The 19,539-nt window shown below is 49.9% G+C and overlaps 1 protein-coding gene across 1 annotated transcript in view; it reads left to right on the forward strand.

The window, feature by feature from the left end:
• Nucleotides 1–15,623, forward strand: part of KIAA0319L (KIAA0319 like) — a 33,990-nt gene extending 18,367 nt beyond the window's left edge. The window contains exons 8-21 of the mRNA XM_074926402.1: nt 1,020–1,112; nt 1,806–1,938; nt 3,101–3,329; nt 4,363–4,486; nt 5,032–5,164; nt 6,029–6,177; nt 6,494–6,645; nt 6,836–6,974; nt 7,290–7,449; nt 9,584–9,726; nt 10,722–10,844; nt 11,389–11,479; nt 11,836–11,927; nt 13,924–15,623. Coding sequence (XP_074782503.1) covers nt 1,020–1,112; nt 1,806–1,938; nt 3,101–3,329; nt 4,363–4,486; nt 5,032–5,164; nt 6,029–6,177; nt 6,494–6,645; nt 6,836–6,974; nt 7,290–7,449; nt 9,584–9,726; nt 10,722–10,844; nt 11,389–11,479; nt 11,836–11,927; nt 13,924–14,111 — 1,949 coding nt within the window. The 3' untranslated portion in view covers nt 14,112–15,623. The remainder of the gene's footprint in view (nt 1–1,019; nt 1,113–1,805; nt 1,939–3,100; nt 3,330–4,362; nt 4,487–5,031; nt 5,165–6,028; nt 6,178–6,493; nt 6,646–6,835; nt 6,975–7,289; nt 7,450–9,583; nt 9,727–10,721; nt 10,845–11,388; nt 11,480–11,835; nt 11,928–13,923) is intronic.
• The last annotated feature ends 3,916 nt before the right edge of the window (nt 15,624–19,539 follow it).

Genomic DNA, 19,539 nt, shown 5'->3' on the forward strand with positions numbered 1-19,539 from the left:
AAAGAGCTGCGATACTGATACAAAAGCACTCAGCAAATGCCTCGCCCTGGAAAGCCACTGCTTCAAGAAAAACTAGCTGTAACCTGGTAAAAAGCTTATAGCAGCAGGAGCAAAAAGTGAAGGGAAGCCAGAGCTTTGCAGTTCCTTTGGAGGTTCTTTTCTTCCCTGTCTAGTAAAGAATGTCATTCCCAACCACAGGCAGGTTAAGTCAAATCTCATTCCTTACTGTAAGACGTGGTTTGCAGATGAGCTGGTGTAGATATAGTAGCTTGTGCTGACTGTCTTACCAGGTCTCACTTTTTAAATGGCCTCTGCAAAGAGACAGCCACGGGTTCTGCATCTCCTTTTATGCAAAAAACCCTTTATTCCACACACTTCAGCAAGACTTTTTCAACAACCTTTGTGGGCAAAGAAGTCCTCTTGCACTCCCTAAATTAGCAAGAGTGTGTGGCTGGCCTTCTGGATGCTGTTGCTGATCATTTCCTTATAAGCAGTGAATCTGCAGCTGGCAGCCTGCATCAAAATTGTTCATTTTTCGGAGCAGCAGCCAAACTTCGGCAAGAAGCCTTAGGTGCTGCTCGTAGAATGGTCTGTGCTTGAATGCTTGACCCAGTATTGGGGAACTGGTGCAGTGCAGCCATTTCCAGAGGACCGGTGTGGTGGCAGTTCACCTCTTTGCTTTTTTAAATCCCTTTTGTTAGCAGTGTTTCCTCAAACTGGTGTCTAACTTGCTGAAAGCCTGAGTTACTGTTGCTGACTGTGCAGCTCTCTGCCGTCAGCCGGATCGGTGGCTGTTTTGGAGCTCTGTGGCACAGCAGCCCCACACTTTGAGCTCCTCCTGGGCTCTCTGACTGCAGGACTTGGCGGGTAGACAGGGCTGGGAGAGGGAAGAGGCCGTGCAGTATGTACCCTGCTGCTCCTGGCGCACACAGGCAGTCGGTTTGCAGAGTTCCTTGGCCAGGGCTTTTTATCGTGATCTGCCTGTAGATGTCATTGTAACAGCTCGGTTATTGTTGCAGAGCCTCGGGTGAATCAGCCTCCTGTTGCCATCGTGTCCCCGCAGTTCCAGGAGATTTCACTGCCAACCATTTCAACTGTTATCGACGGCAGCCGTGAGTACCTGCAGTTTTAAGTGCGGTGGTTTAGCAAGCCTGGTTTCTGTGTGTTTGGTTCGGGGCTGGCCCTTGGGATCAAGTTGAAGAGGAGCTGGCTGTGACACTGTCAAACACACTTCAGCAAAAAGACTCAGCCTCTCTTGCCAGGAGAGGGGAATACGCCCATGACAGCACCTCTTCCATCTTCCCTTTTGAAGGGCACTGGCCTGAGCCAGTCGCCTAAAAAAGGAAAATCTCTAGAGGTGTCTGCTTAGAATAAAGAAAGTGACTGTCAGTCAAAATTATTGGCCTCTTCCCTTAAGCTTCAAACGTATTAGTTAGCTAGCAAACACCACCATTACTGATCCTGGCCTGCACTAGGGCTTTTCAGGAGTTTCTTTAAATACATTCGGGTTGTTTTACCCCCAACTAGTAGTATTTTTTGGTTTTAGTGTTTTGGTTTGGGGTTTTTTGTCTGCCCCCTGCACGCATACAAACCTGGGATTAAGGGTGTTTGAGCGTACCTGTGAAACAGGGTAGAGGAGAGCATACAGCTGGGTATCTGAGCGTAGCAGAGACCTCGGGGCTTGGACCTAAAATGCCTTTGCCTTCTAAGCCCAGGGCTGAAATGGAGCACTGAACATCTGGGGTTTGTGAAGCTGCATTTTCCAACTCCTTGTATGTGCAATTTTTTTTCTGTAATTGAACCAGAAAGCACTGATGATGATAAAATTGTCAGCTATCACTGGGAAGAACTGAAGGGTCCTCTGCGGGAGGAGAAGGTTTCCAGCGACACTGCCATACTGACACTGACCAACCTGGTACCCGGGAATTACACCTTCAGGTAGGTTATACCCAGAAGAGTCAATCAGTTCTCATCCCTTAGGAGTAAGATGTGAGATTCCTGAAACATTAGTCTGGCTTAAAAAAAAACCAAAACAAAACAAAAAAAAAACACACCACAAAAGCCCAAACAAACAAACAACAAACAAAACCCAGAAAAACCAAGAGGGAGAGAACTCTTATTCTGTGATGTACTCTCTCTCTCTCCACTCCTGCACTTTCAGGTAGTTTCATAGCTTTTCCCTTCAGAAGAGATAAGCTATCCAGCTACTTCTTATTCTGAAGTTGCAGCACTGGTTTAAGGGGATAGCAGAATTGTCTGCCAGTGCTACAAAAGGTCTCTTGAAATGTCAAAACTAAACTGTTGGGGTAAAAGCTTAGGAAGAAATGCAGTCTTTAAATCCAGTTTTTAAATGCAAGGTGTCTTGTATAAGTGAATGAGGCCTAATGATTTTACACATGTACCTGATCAATAGATAGTACCTGATTTTACTTTAAGGTTTGCTCTATGATTTTTCCCTTGGCCTGCATTTTGGTGTGATGTCCACACACTGCATCAGCCGATCTATTTAGAATGAAATAAACCTGAGTACCTGTAACTGAACACTGTTTTCCTCTTAGGCAGTTGGTATATGAAGGAATCAGATCGATGCTCAGACCTTGATTCAGCAAAAAGCAGTTCTGGTTTGTGGCACCTGAGGCAGCGTGCTGTGGTCAGGCCACTTGTGGATTAGTAATGAACTTGTGTGTCCCTGTTAACGAACATCTCTGGCAGGAGGCAGTGTCGTGCTCAGGGAGGTCTTTTCCATCACAACTCTGTACTTGAAAGCTGATGATTTTTCACTAGTACAGTTTTATCTTGGAAATAGTTGGTAGATTTCCAGTGAGAGATGGATGTGGCTGTTAAATTTCTTGCATTGCTTTGAGGCTGATAATTGGGCATTTGGGGGAGGTTTCTATCCAGAGAAAGCACAGTTGCCTCAAACCATAGGTTTTATTCACTTCAGAAAAAAATTACTATCCTGTCCTTAAAAGTGTCTTAAGTTTCTAACTCTTCTATTTCATTTCATTTTAATTTTTAACTCCAGCCAGTGTTTTGCATTCAGCTCTGATAATAATGCCTCTTCACTGCTTTCACTTTTTTTTTTCCCCCCTCCCTTCAGTCTAACAGTAGTGGACTCGGATGGTGCCAGCAACTCCACCACTGCAAACTTGACTGTGAACAAAGCCGTGGATTATCCTCCAGTGGCAAATGCAGGCCCAAACCAAGTGATCACCCTGCCTCAGAACTCCATCACCCTCTACGGGAATCAGAGCACCGATGATCACAGCATTGTCAGCTACGAGTGGCTGCTCAGCCCTAACAGCAAAGGGAAGGTGATGGAGATGCAGGTCAGTGCAGGTCTCTGGTACTCAACCTCGGTTACTCACTAGCTGGCTTTTTTTTCTGTAACAAACCATTTTTAATTGACTGTTAGCAGATGTTTCTCATAATCCCACAGAGCCAGCATCTGATGATTAAATATGTACTTAAAACTAAATCCATGTGGAGCTGGTATGGCTTAGTGACTGAACTGGTCACCAGGCTAGCCGCAGGTTTTCATGGGCAGCCTGTTTTCCTTTCTTGAGCAATGCAGTTTTAAATACTGCTGAAGAATGGAGGATTGAGAGAGACGGGAACTTGTTGGCTTTGGATTCTGATGTCCCACACAACAGGTCTCCGCACAGCGTGATCACACCCACGTATCTGACTTTAACCTTTGTGGCTGCTAGGGAAGTGTGCTCTTTCTCTGTTCAGCTGCTGACTTCTCAGAACATCGGTGAGGGCTAAATCAATGACAGTATAATAGGGATGCTTAAGTGCTCTCAGCAGGTGTGGAAGCCAGACTGTGTGCTCTTTTAGGAGCTATCAGTCAGGATGGTATTTAGATGCACAGGACACCTTTGTGGTCATGCATTTCCTTAGCTGGACAAACACAAGGGATTGGGTCTTCTGGGTTGAACCTTGGAGTCTCAACTTTGCTGATACTGGCCAGACGCTCCTCAGTACTAAACAGTAGAAGCTTGTTTCCATGTCATCGTTTTTCTTTTAAGGATTATTACTACTGTCAAATTTACGGAATAAGAACGTCCATGAATCAGATTCACAAGGTGTATGATTTGCACAGGGCTCCCCAGAGGTTTTGCTCAAGTTGAGTCTCAGAGGTCAGATGTATGGCATTACTCTTGTTACGTTCCACAAGAGCGTCCTTGTTGCTGTGCATGAATTTAGCTGCGAGAGGTTTGCACGCTGAACTGGCACCGACTTCTGGCCCATAGCAGGAGCTAGTAAACAGCCCCTAGAATCTGCTGACAACAATTGCAGAGTCCCCTGGTCTATCATCTGTGTGAGGATTCTTTATAATACATGGATGTTTTCTCAAAGGGGGTGAGGACACCAGTCTTACAGCTCTCTGCGATGCAAGAAGGTGATTACACTTACCAGCTAATAGTGACTGACTCTGCTGGGCACCAATCCACTGCGGAGGTCACGGTGATCGTCCAGCCGGGTAAGCGGCCTTTAGCTGCCCTTGCCACTTCCAGTCCGGGGGTTATTGGTGAGCAGCAATCTGTCAGCACAGTCTAGGTCCTGTGATAGCTTTGTGCTGCTTGCAGAAAATCTGCCCCAATTTAGGACCCTCCTAGACTGGTATATTACTGATAAATGAATAAGGCATATTGCCTTTCTAGGCTGTTCTCTTATTTTACGCAATGTAGTCTAATTGACATTGTCCCACCACAACAGGATTGTATTTCCAAGCAGCTGTCCCTGCCCACAGTGCTAGGTCCTGCACAGGAGCAGGAAAAACGGAGTAGTACTTGAAGAATGAGAGCAGAAGTCAGAACTCCTAGATTTCATTCTCATTTTATTGCAGATGTGGGAATGAAACACTGATCCGAACTGTTAACTGCTTTTAACCTCACGTTCTCAGAGTACACGGTTGAGATAGCGGGCAAGAAATATACTGGGGATCACAGAGAAAATTCTGAGTGCTGGGGTTTTAAGTTCCACATTTTATGGCATGTGTGTGAAAAATATTGCATCCTTTTCCAGAGAACAATAAGCCCCCAAAGGCGGATGCTGGCCCAGATAAGGAATTGACTCTTCCTGTGGACAGCACCACTCTAGATGGCAGCAAGAGCTCAGATGACCAGAAGATAGTCTCCTTTCTTTGGGAGAAAACACGGTGTGTATCATCTTCCACCTTGTTCTTGTGCAAGTATTTGGGTCTTTCATTTGAAACAAGGCACACTTCCACACATCTTCCTTGTGTTAATTCCTGGTCACACTGGGCCTGACAAGCTTCACCAGTGACTAGAACGAGACAGGGATTTATGTTTAATTGGAAGAGCTGCAGAAATAGCTTTGCCTTCATCCCGAGGCCCGATTCCTGCTCTCAGCATGGTTGTGGCTTGTCAAGGAGAGCAGCCACGTTCGATCACAGCGGTGTCGTGTGGTCTGGCTGACTGACTCTTGTAATCAAACAGCAGCAGGGTCTTTGAACTTGATGCTCTTGCAGTATGTTTGACTGAGGCCGTGCTCTTCTCATCGTCATGATTCCCTTCAGACTCTGAATTCCCTGAAGTGCTTTAGGGAGTTCAGGAAAAAAGCCTATGAGCAACTTGCAGTAGCTTTTTCTGTTTGCTAATGCAAAGTCTGTGCAAAGCTCTTACTAACGAATGAACTATTTTTGCTCTATACCTTTTCTTAAAGAAATGGCTTATTGTGCAGTTCACAAGCTGTTTTTGCTGAAAGTACCACTTTTTTTACACCCTACTTAAATGCTGTTATCAGTGCTCCCCTAGTTTAAAAATAACAAAAGCACTAAACCACCAGAAATTATGCTTTTTGTTCTGAATGCTGCACTTACTCTTTTGATTTTATTGCTGTAACTGGAGAAACAATTTTGCTTTTTGTCATGGACTCTGTGTTTCTGGGCAACTGTTTGCATCCCCACAAACTCTGCTTGAGCTTGAGCCTCCCGTTTGGTGTGAGGCTGGCTCCTGTGGTCTGTGCAAAGTTTAAACTGATCCTCCTGTGCTTTGGTTAGGGGCCCAGACGGTGTCAAGCTGGAGAATGCCAACAGCAGCGTTGCCACTGTAATGGGCCTTCAAGTTGGGACATACGAATTTACTCTGACAGTTAAAGATGAGAGGAACTTGCAGAGCCAAAGCTCGGTCCACGTCATTGTCAAAGAAGGTACGTCCAGCCGTGAGCAGGGCTGCCTGAGACACAGGCTGTCTCTGAGCAGCTCGGCAAAACCTGTGTTCAGAGACACAGCACCGGGAAGGAAGGGCTGAGAAATAATGTGGAAAGCGCTGAAATGGCCTTTCTAAGCCAGGGGTTTACCCTTTTCTGGAGGAACAGTACCTTCGGCTGAATCCTGCGGTACAGAATTTCCCTTCTCTTCCCCCAGGGTTAGATAGTGATTTCTGGGTTACAGGACATCTAATGGAGTAGATTTTTTATTTTTTTTTTTTTTTAATTCCCATCTGCTTTCTTTCTGTTTCCTTAGAGATAAACAAGCCTCCAGTTGCAAAGATTGCTGGTAATGTTGTCATCACCTTGCCCACAAATACAGCCGAGTTGGATGGATCGAAGTCCTCTGATGATAAAGGAATTGTCAGCTACTTGTGGACCCGGGACGAGGGGAGTCCTGCAGCTGGGGTGAGGTTTCTTTTTTAAATGGCAGTCTGCAGCATCACAAAAGTCAGTGAAAGGAAGCATTCACAGCTCCTGAGGAAATGTAAAGCTCATTGTTGCACCCATTACCCTGTAGTGATATCCTTAAGTATGTTGAAAAATCCTGCTAGTTTGATCCTTTGTTTCCTGATACTTATTTTTCTCCGCCTTCCAGGAAGTCTTAAATAATTCAGACCATCATCCTGTCCTCCTCCTGTCCAATCTGGTAGAAGGGACCTACACATTCCACCTCAGAGTAACAGATGCCAAAGGAGAGAGTGATGTGGAAAGGACCACAGTGGAAGTCAAACCCGGTGAGGCTGGGTTTTGTGCTGCCCCACATTTGCCTAGACTGCAGCAGCAAGCCCTCTGTCTGGATCCAGTGTAGTGAGATTAAAATGTGTAGTCTAGTTCAGCTCAGAACTGTAAAAGTCAAAAATCTGGGCGGGATGTGGTTCTTGGGGATTTTGATGTGGTTCTTGGGGGCTGACTCCTACCACTTGTCTTTACTCGTGAAAGTCACAGACTTGTATGTTCAGAAACATTCTGAAAAGACACTAGAAACCTGACTTGTACCCAGTCTGTTAGAAAGAACTTCTAAAGCTCTGTATTACCCACATTCTCACTAGATCCTAGGAAAAATAACCTTGTGGAGATAATTCTGGATGTCAATGTCAGCCAGCTGACGGAGAGGCAGAAGGGTATGTTCATCCGGCAGATCGGCGTTCTGCTGGGGGTCCTCGACTCGGACATCACTGTGCAGAAGATCCAACCATACACTGAGCAAAGGTAGGGCCGGGCTGGGACTGTACGTGGCAGGGGATTGCTTGAGGGTTTAGTAAATCGAGGGCTGTTTTGGGAAGCAGATTGGACAGTCAGAATGTCTGCAGTTGTTGCTTAAAACCGATAATTCCTGCTTGCTCAGGTGGGCGAAGGTGTGTTGGCAGGCAGGACTTGGGTGTCCGTCTTCTCTGGAGATGGAGCATTGGCCTCAAAAGCTGTTTGCTGCTGCTGTCTTTGCCCCTCCCCTGATCTGTAAAATCAGAACTAATCTTACCTCGTTTTGAAAATTGTGAAGATTATCTGAAGGATGTTCTTCAGCTGTGGTTTATCACTGGAGAATTAACGGGGCTCGGTACGGGAGTGAACCACTGACGCCACACCAGAGGTGTGCAGTGGTCCTGCATGCCAGCTTTGTAGTTACACATTCGCTTTATTGCCTACACAACTGCTTCAGTTGAACGTAAAATAAAATGTTGAAAGCCAGTATAATTTTTGTGTGAAGAGATAAGGAAAACTTGGGTTTGACTGGTATTTAGCTTACAATAAACTACAGCTGGTCTCTTCTAAACAAGTGGAAGTTTGCTTACAGGCAGGGCTGCAGGCCAGGGTCGTGTTCCCTGCCTGGACAGTGTTGCTCAGCTCCAGTGCAGTGACCAGCAGGTCCTACAAGGGATGGTTCAGCCCAGCTGGATCCTGGCCACGCTGCTTTGGCATCAAAGTACCCGACTGAGTTCAGCTTTCCACCTCTGCACAAATGGCTGCTCTGGGAAATTCACTGTTCTGCAGAAAGCTTCAGCGCCCGGCGCTGTAGCGTTGTCACAGCAACAGCTGCACCCATCTCTGTGCTAACAACAGTCCCTCGTTACTGTAGGTGTGTTTGAGGACGCCTGAACGTGCATGTGAGTGGCATGGCAACAAGCTTATCACGGGCAGAATGGTAATCTGTGGAAATAAGCGCAATATTGCACCTAATTTTTACTAGAAGTGGAGGAGTTTTAAGGTAGATAAAGCACTGAAAAAGATTTAAGGGACATGCTTAAAGTCATGCAGCAAGTCCGCAATAAATCTGCAGTTATACTTTACACTTTCCTGAGTTCAGTAATGTATCGATTTCTTCGTGTCCACGTTGCCTGCTGTAGCAGTAAAATCAGAATTCATTGTCCGTGCAAACCTGAAGAGCTCAGAACGGAGGAGCCAGCACTTTGTTGTAATGTTACCTTTCTATCTCTGCCATGAGCAGGCCGGTTGCCACTGTTTTTCACTGAGTAAGGCAAGTAAGGGATTCTTGCAATTAATGCTTCATCTGTTTATATGTTTATTAAGTAGACAGAAGAGTGGGAAGTGTTATAGAAGAGCAGAGATTGTTTTCTGACAGATGGCTTCAAGATCCCATTTTCGCCTCAACTATCAAAGTAACTCGTACCATTTAAAAAAGATCTTTTTCCCCCCAGCTGCTGTTTTTTTCACGTACTCCGAGGGCTTCACTAATATCCTGTTGACTCACAGGCTCACTGGTAATAATAAATCTGAAACATCCATGCATCCTTTTGTAAGTCTGAAGGACACACAGGCTTCTGCAAAGCTAGCAAGCCTGGAGGAGCCAGTTCTTCTGTCGTAAAGTTAACGCAATAAAAGATGCAGAATACAGTATACTCCTCACCTGTGCTTTTTTCTGGCTGTAACACTTTGCGCATTCAAACGAAGCTTTGCTCAAGACTGTAAACCTTCACTGTCTTCTCTGATGCTGGAGCTCTGTGCTGAGCAGTTGAATGAGCCCCCAAGTTCCATGTGTCGTAAGGTCTAAGGATCCCACAGTGAGGGAGGGAGATGATGAAGATGGCAGGATCTTAAAGTTTGGGGATTCGCAGGCTTAGCACGAACACACTGAGATGTGCTTGGTAGCAAAGCATTAGCAAACTGAAGAGCAGTCCAGTCCTAGCTTTGAGATAACGATGGGCCACATGTCCCTAAGGGGTTTTTGCCACATGCCCAGGTCAACCATTATTGCTTTGTCAAGATGGAGCCAGAAGTCTTCAAATAAATTTGGGATTTTAAGTCCCTCTAATGACAGAGTGGGGAGAACGGCTCTCTGCCTGATGTTTGGAGAAGCAGCAGATAATAATTTTTGTCTGACTTCCAGCACGAAGATGGTGTTTTTTGTACAGAACCAGCCTCCCCATCAGATATTCAAAGGACGAGAGGTAGCCTGGACGCTAAAAAACGAACTACGGAAACAACAGTCGGACTTCCTCATCTTCCGGGCGCTGGAGATTAACACAGTCAGTAAGTAAGAGTCGCTGTGGTACGAGCTGTGGTACTCTTTGTCCCCTTCTCAGATGCCTGCAGAATAAGGACCGTCGTGTGTGCTAAAAACACCCGTGTGCCCGCGCACACACTCGCCCCAGTGGCTTTCACGTGTTAGTAAATGGGAGACAGGAAAGTGAGTCAGTCAGTACACATGAATCAGTTATTTACCAGTTGGTTCTGTCTGTTCACTGTTCAACTTCATACAAGTGGTTACTTGTAACGTTGCTGGGAAGATAAGAATTCACAACATCAAAAGCAGATTGATACTTATAAAACTGAAACGTGGTGTTAATGGAACACAGCCAAAGACACGAGTGTCGTACTGAAAACAATAAAACTCCAGATCTCAGTAGCTGTGAACATATTTCCTCTGCAGCACATACCTCACTCTGAAGGAAATGTTTCCCTTCTAATTCTTTTTTTTTTTTTTTTTTACAACTTTACATTAGCAATGTGATTCTTTTAAGAGCTCCATCCTATGAGGATCGTTTGCTGATCAATTAGATGTTTTAAACTAGATTTATGTCATTATTTTCACGATTTCCTGATTTTGGTGGCCTTCAAAAGCCACTCTTCAGTTCTGTTTGGTCTCTTTAAAGGATCTATTTGTTTCTTGTCAGTCTCTCAGTCCAGGTTTGTATTTGAAAGTCAAACCTTATTTAAAAACATTTACTTAACAAATATACCAATTCCATAACTTTTATATCGAAATCATGATTTATCAGGCAGCGTTTTCTTAGCATGTTGTGCGTGTTACGGTGTTAGTGAAGTGGGGCTTTCCAGTTTGGCACGAGGCCTAGGTGCTTACACCTGCACTTCCTACTGCTTTTATGGGCACTAAGCTGTGGGTGAACTACAGACTGACTGGGTTCAAGTTGGAGCCTACGGGGGTTGGCTGAATCGAACTCTACCGTCCCGTTTTTGCCTCACGTGCGAGTCATTTAGTTCACCTTGCTGGTTTTGGTCCCTAGCCTGTCAGCTGAACTGCTCTGAGCACGGACGCTGCGACTCCTTCACCAAGCGTTGTGTCTGCGACCCCTTCTGGATGGAGAACTTCCTCAGGGTGCAGATGGGCGACGGCGAGAGCAACTGTGGTACGTGCCACCTCCTTGGGGTTGTTCATCTTCGGAAAGCAAACAGTGTTGGAAACCCGGGGTGGGCAGAGTAACCGGTACCTGCTTTCTCCCGGTACCCCTGACCTGATGCTCACACGAGGAGTTAGTCCCTGCCCTGGTCTCACTACGTGTTACCTTCTAGGCAGGTGAGACTCGATAGGGAAGCGACTCCTCTTCAGACCCCCTCAGCGAACGCTCCCGAAGAGTTGAGTCTGGTTTTTTGCGTATAAATCCCACCTCTTTCCTCTCGTGCCCCTACAGAGGCTTTCCTGCCTCAGGAAAGCAAATTTTATAAATGAGCACACGTTGAAAAATGCCTTTGTGCAGCGAGTGTGCACACTGGATCTCAAGCCTCTGGCTTCCGTGGGTGAGTTAGTGGTGCTGTCAGGGATGGACACTAGGCTCTAATTCTGCAGAGGGTCAGGCCCTTCTTTTCCTTTCCCAAGAACAGTCACCTAAAGCGCACACTGTCAACTGTATGAGGTGCCAAAACGTCTTTCTCTCTGGGGTGTTTTGCTTTCAGAGTGGAGTGTGCTGTATGTGGTCATTGCATCTTTCGTCATTGTGGTTGCCTTTGGAATCTTATCCTGGATGGTGATCTGCTGTTGCAAGAGGTGGGACTGAGGCTGTAACCCCCACTGTGTCAGTGCTTCAGAGCCAAGTACCTGCCTTAGGAGGTGACAGGTTCAAACCCATTGCCCCAGCAGGGCAACTGCTTAGCCCTGGGGTGTTCGTTTTTGTCAGTGTTTCAAGTGAAACATTGAAGCCCTAGAACTCTGGGTTCAGTTAAGAAACAAGATTTGGATTAGCCTGTAAATGTGCAACTAAAGCAATGTTTTCAATGTTTGGCTTTGTGATAGGAACGTAATGTGAAATAATCAAGTACTCTAGCTTTTGAAGATCAGAGTTGTTTTTTCCTGCAGCTTTTTAAGAAATGGCCTGCCTCTTAATTCCTTTTCTTCCCCTTTAGACGAAAAGGGAAGTCCAAAAGAAAAAGCAAATACAAGATTTTGGATGCAACGGATCAAGAAAGCCTGGAGTTAAAACCAAATCCCAAAGCAGGTAAAACATGAGAGGGGAGAGCTCAGCGCTTCCAGAATGCTGACTAGGAACACTCTTCCTCAATGGACTTAAAATCACAGAGTGAAACAAACGTGATGTTAGGCACCGACAGAGGAGTCTCAGGTGATCTAAGAGCTTGTTTCAGATCGGTGTAGAGGGTATTGAGTCAAGTTATCTGACTCTTTGGTTTCGAAATTGGGGCTGAAACTGGCTTGGTCCTGATGTCTCCACTTCGTATCACTGAAGTAGTAAGTGGATGCTTGTAACTGCACGGACCGGCCCGATCTAGGAAGCCCAAAACTGGGTCTTGACTATGACTTCTCTTGCTCTAAAGTTTTCCACTGGGTTCTGGTAGTTTGCTTCTTGCTGATACGCAGTTCCTTGGCCACGCTCTACAGCGAAGCCTGAATTCATTGTCACTGAGCATTTCACTGAACTGATGGACTTTGGCTGCTACACAAAGGGACACCTGAAAGCAACCTGAAAACACTCATGGAGTGACTGGAGAGTTTATTTCTGCCGCCTACTCTCTCACCCACAAGACCTGTTCATAAATTTATTCATTCTTGCCCTTGTGAGCATCAGACTCTGAACGTTTCACATTTTAGCTCATCCTCTAAGCTTTCCAGGATGCAGATGCTTATCTTAGGAGGGAGACCCGTAAAGTCCTCAGTGCTCCGTGTGGCTACAGGCCCGTTGGCCCATCCCAGAAAGGTGACCGTTTGTCTTCAGTGTTCTTAGCCAGCATTTTCCTGCCCGCATTGCTGTCCTAGAGAGGGCTTGTCAGGTGCTCTGCAAAGATCACTGAGTTATTGCAGGCTGGAGCGTTTTTGCTGTGATTGTATCTGATACCTGAACTGATCTGTCTGACTGACCAGGCCTGGAGGGAAATGTGGGAGGGTGAGTGCGAAGCACAGCCCCTCTGAACACTGGGGAGCGCCTCAGCTGCCACAAGATGTGTTTCAAATAAGAATGTGGATCCTGGTTTTGTTTAGTGGAGAAATTATTTTAACTGTGCATGGAAAAATAGTCCCTGATCCTCGTTTGCTAGCGGAAAATAACTGCTCGTCCTAGTAGCATCCCATTTAAGAGTGTTCCAGCAAAATGAACAGTGCCCGACAGCAGCCTCGGAGGGCGTTGCAGCGACAGCTGATCAGACAGTGCCTCTGAAAACGGGGTCGTCCCAACTGCACAAATACAGACACCCTTGAAGAAAACCCGGGTGTGTTTTCCTCCCTCAGCACCCAACTCTGCTTTAATCTGACCATCTGTCACCTCGCGCAGAGGAGCCCCACTGTTAAATAAAGAGCTCATTGTTCTGCAGTCTCTAGCAAATGTGCCTCAACCGTTTGCTCTCTGGTAACTGAACTCATCTCGCTTCTTCCGAGGCTGGCTGCTGACTAAAGTCTTTTTCCCTGCTAGGTATGTCCAGGGAGCATTCTGCTAACAGGGGAAATGTTGCATTTCTCCATTAAGGAAAAGCTAAATTAAAATATTTCCTTTGCTGACAGTATCAGTAAATGTCTCTCTCCCGTCCTTGTGCATTAATCTAAATTCAGCCTGCTAATTTATCTCTCTTCCCTTGCAGGCAAGAGGAGCAGAGATGAGAGTAGGGAGGGTAGATCTTCCCTCTCACACCTGTGTATTCTCTTTACTACAGCCCTTAACCCTCAGAGAGCTTTCTAGGCAATGCCCCGAGCAAGGTCAGGGAGACAAAGCTCCTGTGTATACTCCCAGTCCCTTCTGGTAACGTAACTTGCTTTCCGACCTGTTCGTTGTGCTTTGCACTGTCTTGAAGTGTCGTTGTGATCTCTCCTGCCAGAGTGTCTGAAACAGCATCGCTTTGGCTTCAGCATTTGCAGGAATAAGCAGGGAAGGCAGATTAGGCTGCCCCTCTGATGCGATAGGAAAAGGAGACTTAGAGGGAGTCGAGTAAGATGAGGTGTTTGACCTGTATTAAAAGTGTTTTTAACCTGGGAATCTCTCTCCTTCAAAGGCAGCAGACAGAAAGCGCAAGTCCTCAACACTAGCCTGATGCACTCGGAGTCTGAACTGGACAGCGATGAAGCCATCTTCACGTGGCCTGACCGTGAAAAAGGGAAACTGCTCCGCAGCCAGAACGGCTCCTTGCGCAATGGACAAGTGATGCTCAAACCCAAGAACCAGAGGGAGGAAATCCTATAGCTCCCCTCAGGCGGCCTTTGCTGGAGCTCCCTGGGGAAGGCCCCTCCCGTCCCCATCCTACACGGGCCTTTGGAGGCCGGTTTGATTAGGACAACGCTGCTAACTTGTTTCACGGAAAATAACTTTGGTTTTGTGGGTTTCTTTTCATTCAGTTAAAACTGGTTGTACTTGAATTTGAACTTCAAGGGAAATCGAAGGGAGGAGAAGGCGACTGTGAACCCTGGGCGAAGCGTCAGAAAAGACAGAGCTGGCATCTGGAGAGTGACAGGACAGAACCACTCGGAGCGACTGTGAATGTGCAGGGCCCTCCCAGCCCACCTCAGACTGCAGCGGAGGAAATGCCCGTGGACTTCCAGCTCATTCCCGTGGGAGCTCCTCAGAGGAGGAAGGTCAGGGCTGTGCTTCGAGCTGTGCTCTGAGCTCCCTTCAGGCTCCAGTAGCCTACCACAGGCCGCTTGTGCTGTCGAACAGCTTTCTTCTCTTTCACTCCCACCTTCCCTAATGGTTTAAGCACTATTTTAATTTAGACTTGTCCTTTCACATGCACTTGGCTGCTTTTGGAGTGTAGAGGAGGGGGAATCTAAACACTCTGGTCACACTCCATCAGCTTGCAGGTAGGAGAGGGTTTTGTAGCTGTCCTAAATCACTGGCAGGCTTTTCTCCCTGGGAGTGTTGACGACACGGTGCCTGTTCAGATGTGGAAAGCTGACCTGTCTGTGGTAAGGGGCTGGGCTAGCAGCCCCCCTCCTGCAGCGAGCTCTCCCCCTGGGTACCAGGGCCGGGAGGGGACACCCACCCTTGGTACCCGTGTTTAACATCTGGCTTAATTAATTCCAAAGCTGTGAGATGATGTTCAGTGGCCCCAGCACCTTCTGTTGGTCGCCAAGCCGTCCGTGAGTCTGGACATTAACCATATCTCAGTTACGTAGCGCTATATACTGTGGTTTGGGGGTTTTTTGTTTTTTTTTTTTTTTCCTTTCCCTTAAAATTTGCACAACCCAGGCAAACAGGGGCTGGTGTCTCTGGTTCCCAGCAGCCAGCTTCTCCCTCTGGCTGGTGGCTTTAGTGGCCTCACGGTGCTGGAGCTGCAGAGCCCCAAGTGCTGCTTGAGGCAGCGCAGGGAGTCCTTCGGCCGGTGGGAGAGGGAACTCGGTGCCCAGGGTAGTGGCCACGGGGCTCTGCCACCCGGGAGGGGTGCAGGGTCCTGCGCCACCCGCTCCCTCAGCTGCTCTCACCGGTTGCACCCCCAGCCTCAGGCAGAAAACAGCCTCTTGCTGGCACGAAGGATGCCGCTGCTCCTCTGTGGATGGGTGGGCAGTTTATTGCCTTTCTTTGTGTTTAATTTAAAAACTGGAAACTTGTTTCGTTGGCTTTTTTTTTTTTTTTAGCTATGAAAGCCAAAAGGCTTTAACCTCCTCGGTTGTATTTATATTGCTGCACTACTGATTTGTGTTGAGCTAGATGAAGATTAAACACTATTGAATGCGAGGGAACGTTCCCTCGCTGAATGTAGTCATGGCTGCTGCTAAGTTTATTTTTCTGGGCGTTCAGCTGTCTTCCTCAGGCACCAGCTGCTCCCTCGTGCCGAGGCGCTGCCCTCCCGCACGGGGTTTGCCTCTCGCTCGCCTGCGTCACGGCTCGGGCCACCCTCCGCTTCTGTCTCGCTGCTGCTCCCAGTCAGGCGTCCCCCTCCCGTCCCCGCGGCTCCTTCCCTCCGCCTGGGACCCCGCGGGGGGGGCTGGCACCTCGAGGGGCACGGCCCAGCCCGGCTGCACCCCGGCCGGACGCTCGACTCCGGGCTGACGGCACGCTGGGTGCCTTGGGGGGCCAGAAGAACAGGCTACGAGGAAATGAGGTTCTGCAGGGATCGATCCAGTGTGGTCCTGGGAGCGGTTTGTGCTGTTGGGGGAGAGCTGTTGGACTCTGCCTGGTTCTTGGTCCTTGTGGCTTGTGCTTTTTTGAGCCTTTTTTGCTCCTGCCCGTCCCGGGGGAGCCCCCCCGCAGCGGGTGGGGGCTGGCTGTGGGGCTCAGCCCGCAGGTTGTCCCTGCGGAGGCCGGTTGCCAGCAGCAGAGCGCGTGTCGGGGCAGGCCTGGCTGCTGCTTAGGAAGAGGGAATTGAAATCTGTAGCTGTTACCGCCAACACCTGTGCTTAGCCGAGGTTGTTTTCCTCATCCTTACAGTTCGCTGAGGGGTAACAAAGATCCGGGCTGAGGCGCGTTGCCCAGGCCGGATTTTGCGGTGGGCTGTGGCGTGGCCCCCGCGCCCGGCGGCTCCTTAGTCGTTTGTCATCGCGGGGAGCAGGTTTGTGGCAGAGCCGAGCTCCAGCTCCCCTCGACTCCTGCCTCCCCTTAGTATTCCCCGGCTGCGCAGCCTCTCCCCGCGTTAACCCTCGGTGCCACGGCCCGGCCGCGCGGGAGCACAAGGGCCTGTGACACCGACGGAGGTGAGGAGACCCTCCGAGGCCGAAGGCAGAAACTTTTGGCCCAGCATAGGACCCCCTGCCCCGGGGGACGGGATGGCCTGTCTGCTTTGGTGCCCCGTTAACGCAGAGCTCTCCCAGGGCGTGTGCGCGTGGAGCCAACCCGTTATTTTGGAATCATCCTCTCCTCCTCCTCCTCCTCCTCCTCCTCCTCCCCCGTGGCGTCACTCCTACCGCTGCTGGTTTGTTACCCGAGCCCCAGGGCTGACCTTGCTCGGGAAGGTTTCTGCATTGCTATGCATTATGATTCCACAATTAGAGGCACTGGCTACAAGTTACCCATGTGGGGAAGTTAAAAGCTGAGACATCTGTTAGATGAACCATCAGCTTCACTTGATTTTTGGTTTCTTCTTTAACAGATTTCAAACACTGGTTGAGATGTTTGAGGCAAACGCTGCGTTCTACTTTTGAAATAGTTTGCTGTTAAATCTTTTCTTCGTTCTTCTGTGTAGCGGGGCTGCCCAACCTCTCTGAACTTTAACAATGTTTGTTGATTGCAGTGTTACTTGGATCAAGACTAAAAGTAATTTTTTAAACAAAATGTTTCTTGCAAATAAACAGGGAAGATGTTTTGCTGCTGCTCAGCTTGCTTCTTTCTCCAGGTTCAGCTGTGGATGGTTCCTAAGCCCGCTGGGCTCTCTGGAGGAAGGGGAAGTCCTCCCTCGCCCTGTGCTGGGGGACGTGGCACTGCCCCTGCTCCAGCCACCCTGGCGTGTGCCAGCGCAGCCCCCGGCAGTGCCCAGAGCCCTCCTGACCCACTGCCACGTCCCCTCCTTGCTCTGCAGCAGGAGAGGCCAGGCCTCGTGCTACAGCCCCGCGCTTGCGCGTTGACCCCTGGTTTGTTCATCTGCCCCTGCTTTAGCACAACCACAGTGAGCTTCTGCGACTCAAAGTCGAATTCAGCCCCCAAGGGCTCTTGCCCCGGGTCTGCTGACCAGGTACGGAGTCCCGTCCCCCCCCCAGGGCTCTTCCTGCTTGATTTCACTGGAAAGTGGAATAGCGGCAGCGCCGGGGCTCAAGCTGCACCCACACCTGGGCTAACGGTACCTCCTACTGCAGCAGAGGAGCAGTTACTAACCAGCGGAGTCCTTGGAGGACGTTACGGTGGCTGTCGCTGGGGCTGGCTGCGGTCGGGCACCCGCTTTAGCACCACAGCAGCCACAAGGGACCCGGCAGCACCACCAGACGTGGATTTTTCAGAGCAGGGAGGAGACTCACCCTCTGTCCCTGCACCTCTCGCCTGGCCCGGGGGCTGTGCTGGAGCTCATCCTGCTCAGTGTCACTGAAGGACCCGAAAAGCCCAATCCCCCGGGCTCCCTAGCCCACGAGCGGGGCAGAGCTGCCTTCACAATAAAACCACCCCATCCCTCTCCAGACATCGAACACAGCTCTGCCTGCCCTCAGGGCGGGTGCAGCCCCACTGTCCCCCAACAGAAACCTGCCACCCCTCTGCCGCTGGTGCCCAGCTGGCTCCCTGCCCCCGTGTTTGTGGCAGCCAGCTCTGCTGGTTTTTTCCTCCTGCTCCCTCCCTGTCCCGGCGGGAAGCTCTCCCAAGGGCTGCCCTTTCCCTCTGCTCAGCATCACTTGAGGTTTGCTGCCTCCTTGCAGAGGTGTGAGAGGTGCTCGCTCATGGCAAGGGAGCCCCGTGTCTCCCAGCTGTGGACTGGGGGTTCATCTTTTTTTTGGAGGGGGGGGGAAGCTTGCACCAGCCCCAGGGCAGAGCCGGGAGCGAGATGGAATTTCTCAGTGCCCTGAGGGCAAACGGCTGCTCCTGCCTGCAGCTGCGTCGCCTCCCCGGGGGGATCTGCGGCTGATCTGGAGCTTCAGAGCAACCCCAGGCTCATTGTTTGAGACAAATCTCAGGGAAACGGGTTTTGTTGCAGGAGTTTCACAGCTTGAGAAACTGAGGCAGGGGCCTGTGCGTGGCAGGAGCTCCCTGCCCGGCCACGGGAGGGCAGAGACCGGCAGAGCAGCTCAAGGCCTCTGCCCACCCCTGCCCCGGCATTTCGGTGGCTCAGCACCCCGGGGCCCCTGGCGCTGCCGGGGAGCTCAGCGTAGCCGCAGATACAACCCCGAGCTCCGCTTGTCCCTCCCTAAGCAGCACCCGGGGCTGGGAGGAGTTAAAAAAGAAAAAGGCTCTTGCTGGAGCCTCGGAGCGAGCAGGGTTTTTTTCTCTCCACACGTTCTCACCCCTTTCTGCTTGCGCTGTCCTTGCTCCGACCATGTGGATTTGGCACGGCTCCCCAGCGCCTTCCTGTCATTAGGATTCCCTGAATTGCTGCTGCTTTACCTCTTCCAGCCGGGCTCTCCCCGGCCTCGGCGGCCGCACGGGCAGGAGCTCCCACACCTCGGCGGGGCCCCTGCGGCCGCGGGGTGACGCGGTGACGGTTCGTCCCTTCAGCATCCCCGTGGCGACGGCTGCGGGCAGCCCCTGCCAGCACAGGGCACCGAGGGTGCTGGTGGCTTCTGGGGACACTGAGACAACTGCCAGCCCCCGCGGGAGCTGCCCCCAGGGCCGTGCTGGGGTGGCAAAGCCGGGGCAGCAGCGTTTGGTCACTGTCGGGTCAGTGTTTTGGGGGGAGCACGGCCTCCCTGCTGCAGGCACCTCCCGCCGCCCGTCCTGCTGGAGCAGGGCCCTGCGTGGCACCGGGGCGCGCTGTGGGTGCTGTCACCCTCCGTCCGTCCATCCCTCCATCCGTCCGTCGATCCGCGCGGGCCCCGTGCGCCGCCGAGTGAGTCCGTCTTTCCATTGTTCAAACAATCTCTTTTCCACACGCGGTGCCAAAGCCTCCCCGCTTGCTCCCGCACGCGCCAGTATATTTAGCTGCCTCTAAGCCTCTACCTTTCCTTATATAGGAGAGGCCAAACGAATTTCGCACTCTCATTATTAATAGCCTGAGAGAAGCTCTTAGGAGGTGGCCAAAAATAGCAGGCAAACAGAGCGCACC

Source organism: Athene noctua, chromosome 24, assembly GCF_965140245.1.
Source record: "Athene noctua chromosome 24, bAthNoc1.hap1.1, whole genome shotgun sequence".
NCBI lineage: Eukaryota > Metazoa > Chordata > Aves > Strigiformes > Strigidae > Athene > Athene noctua.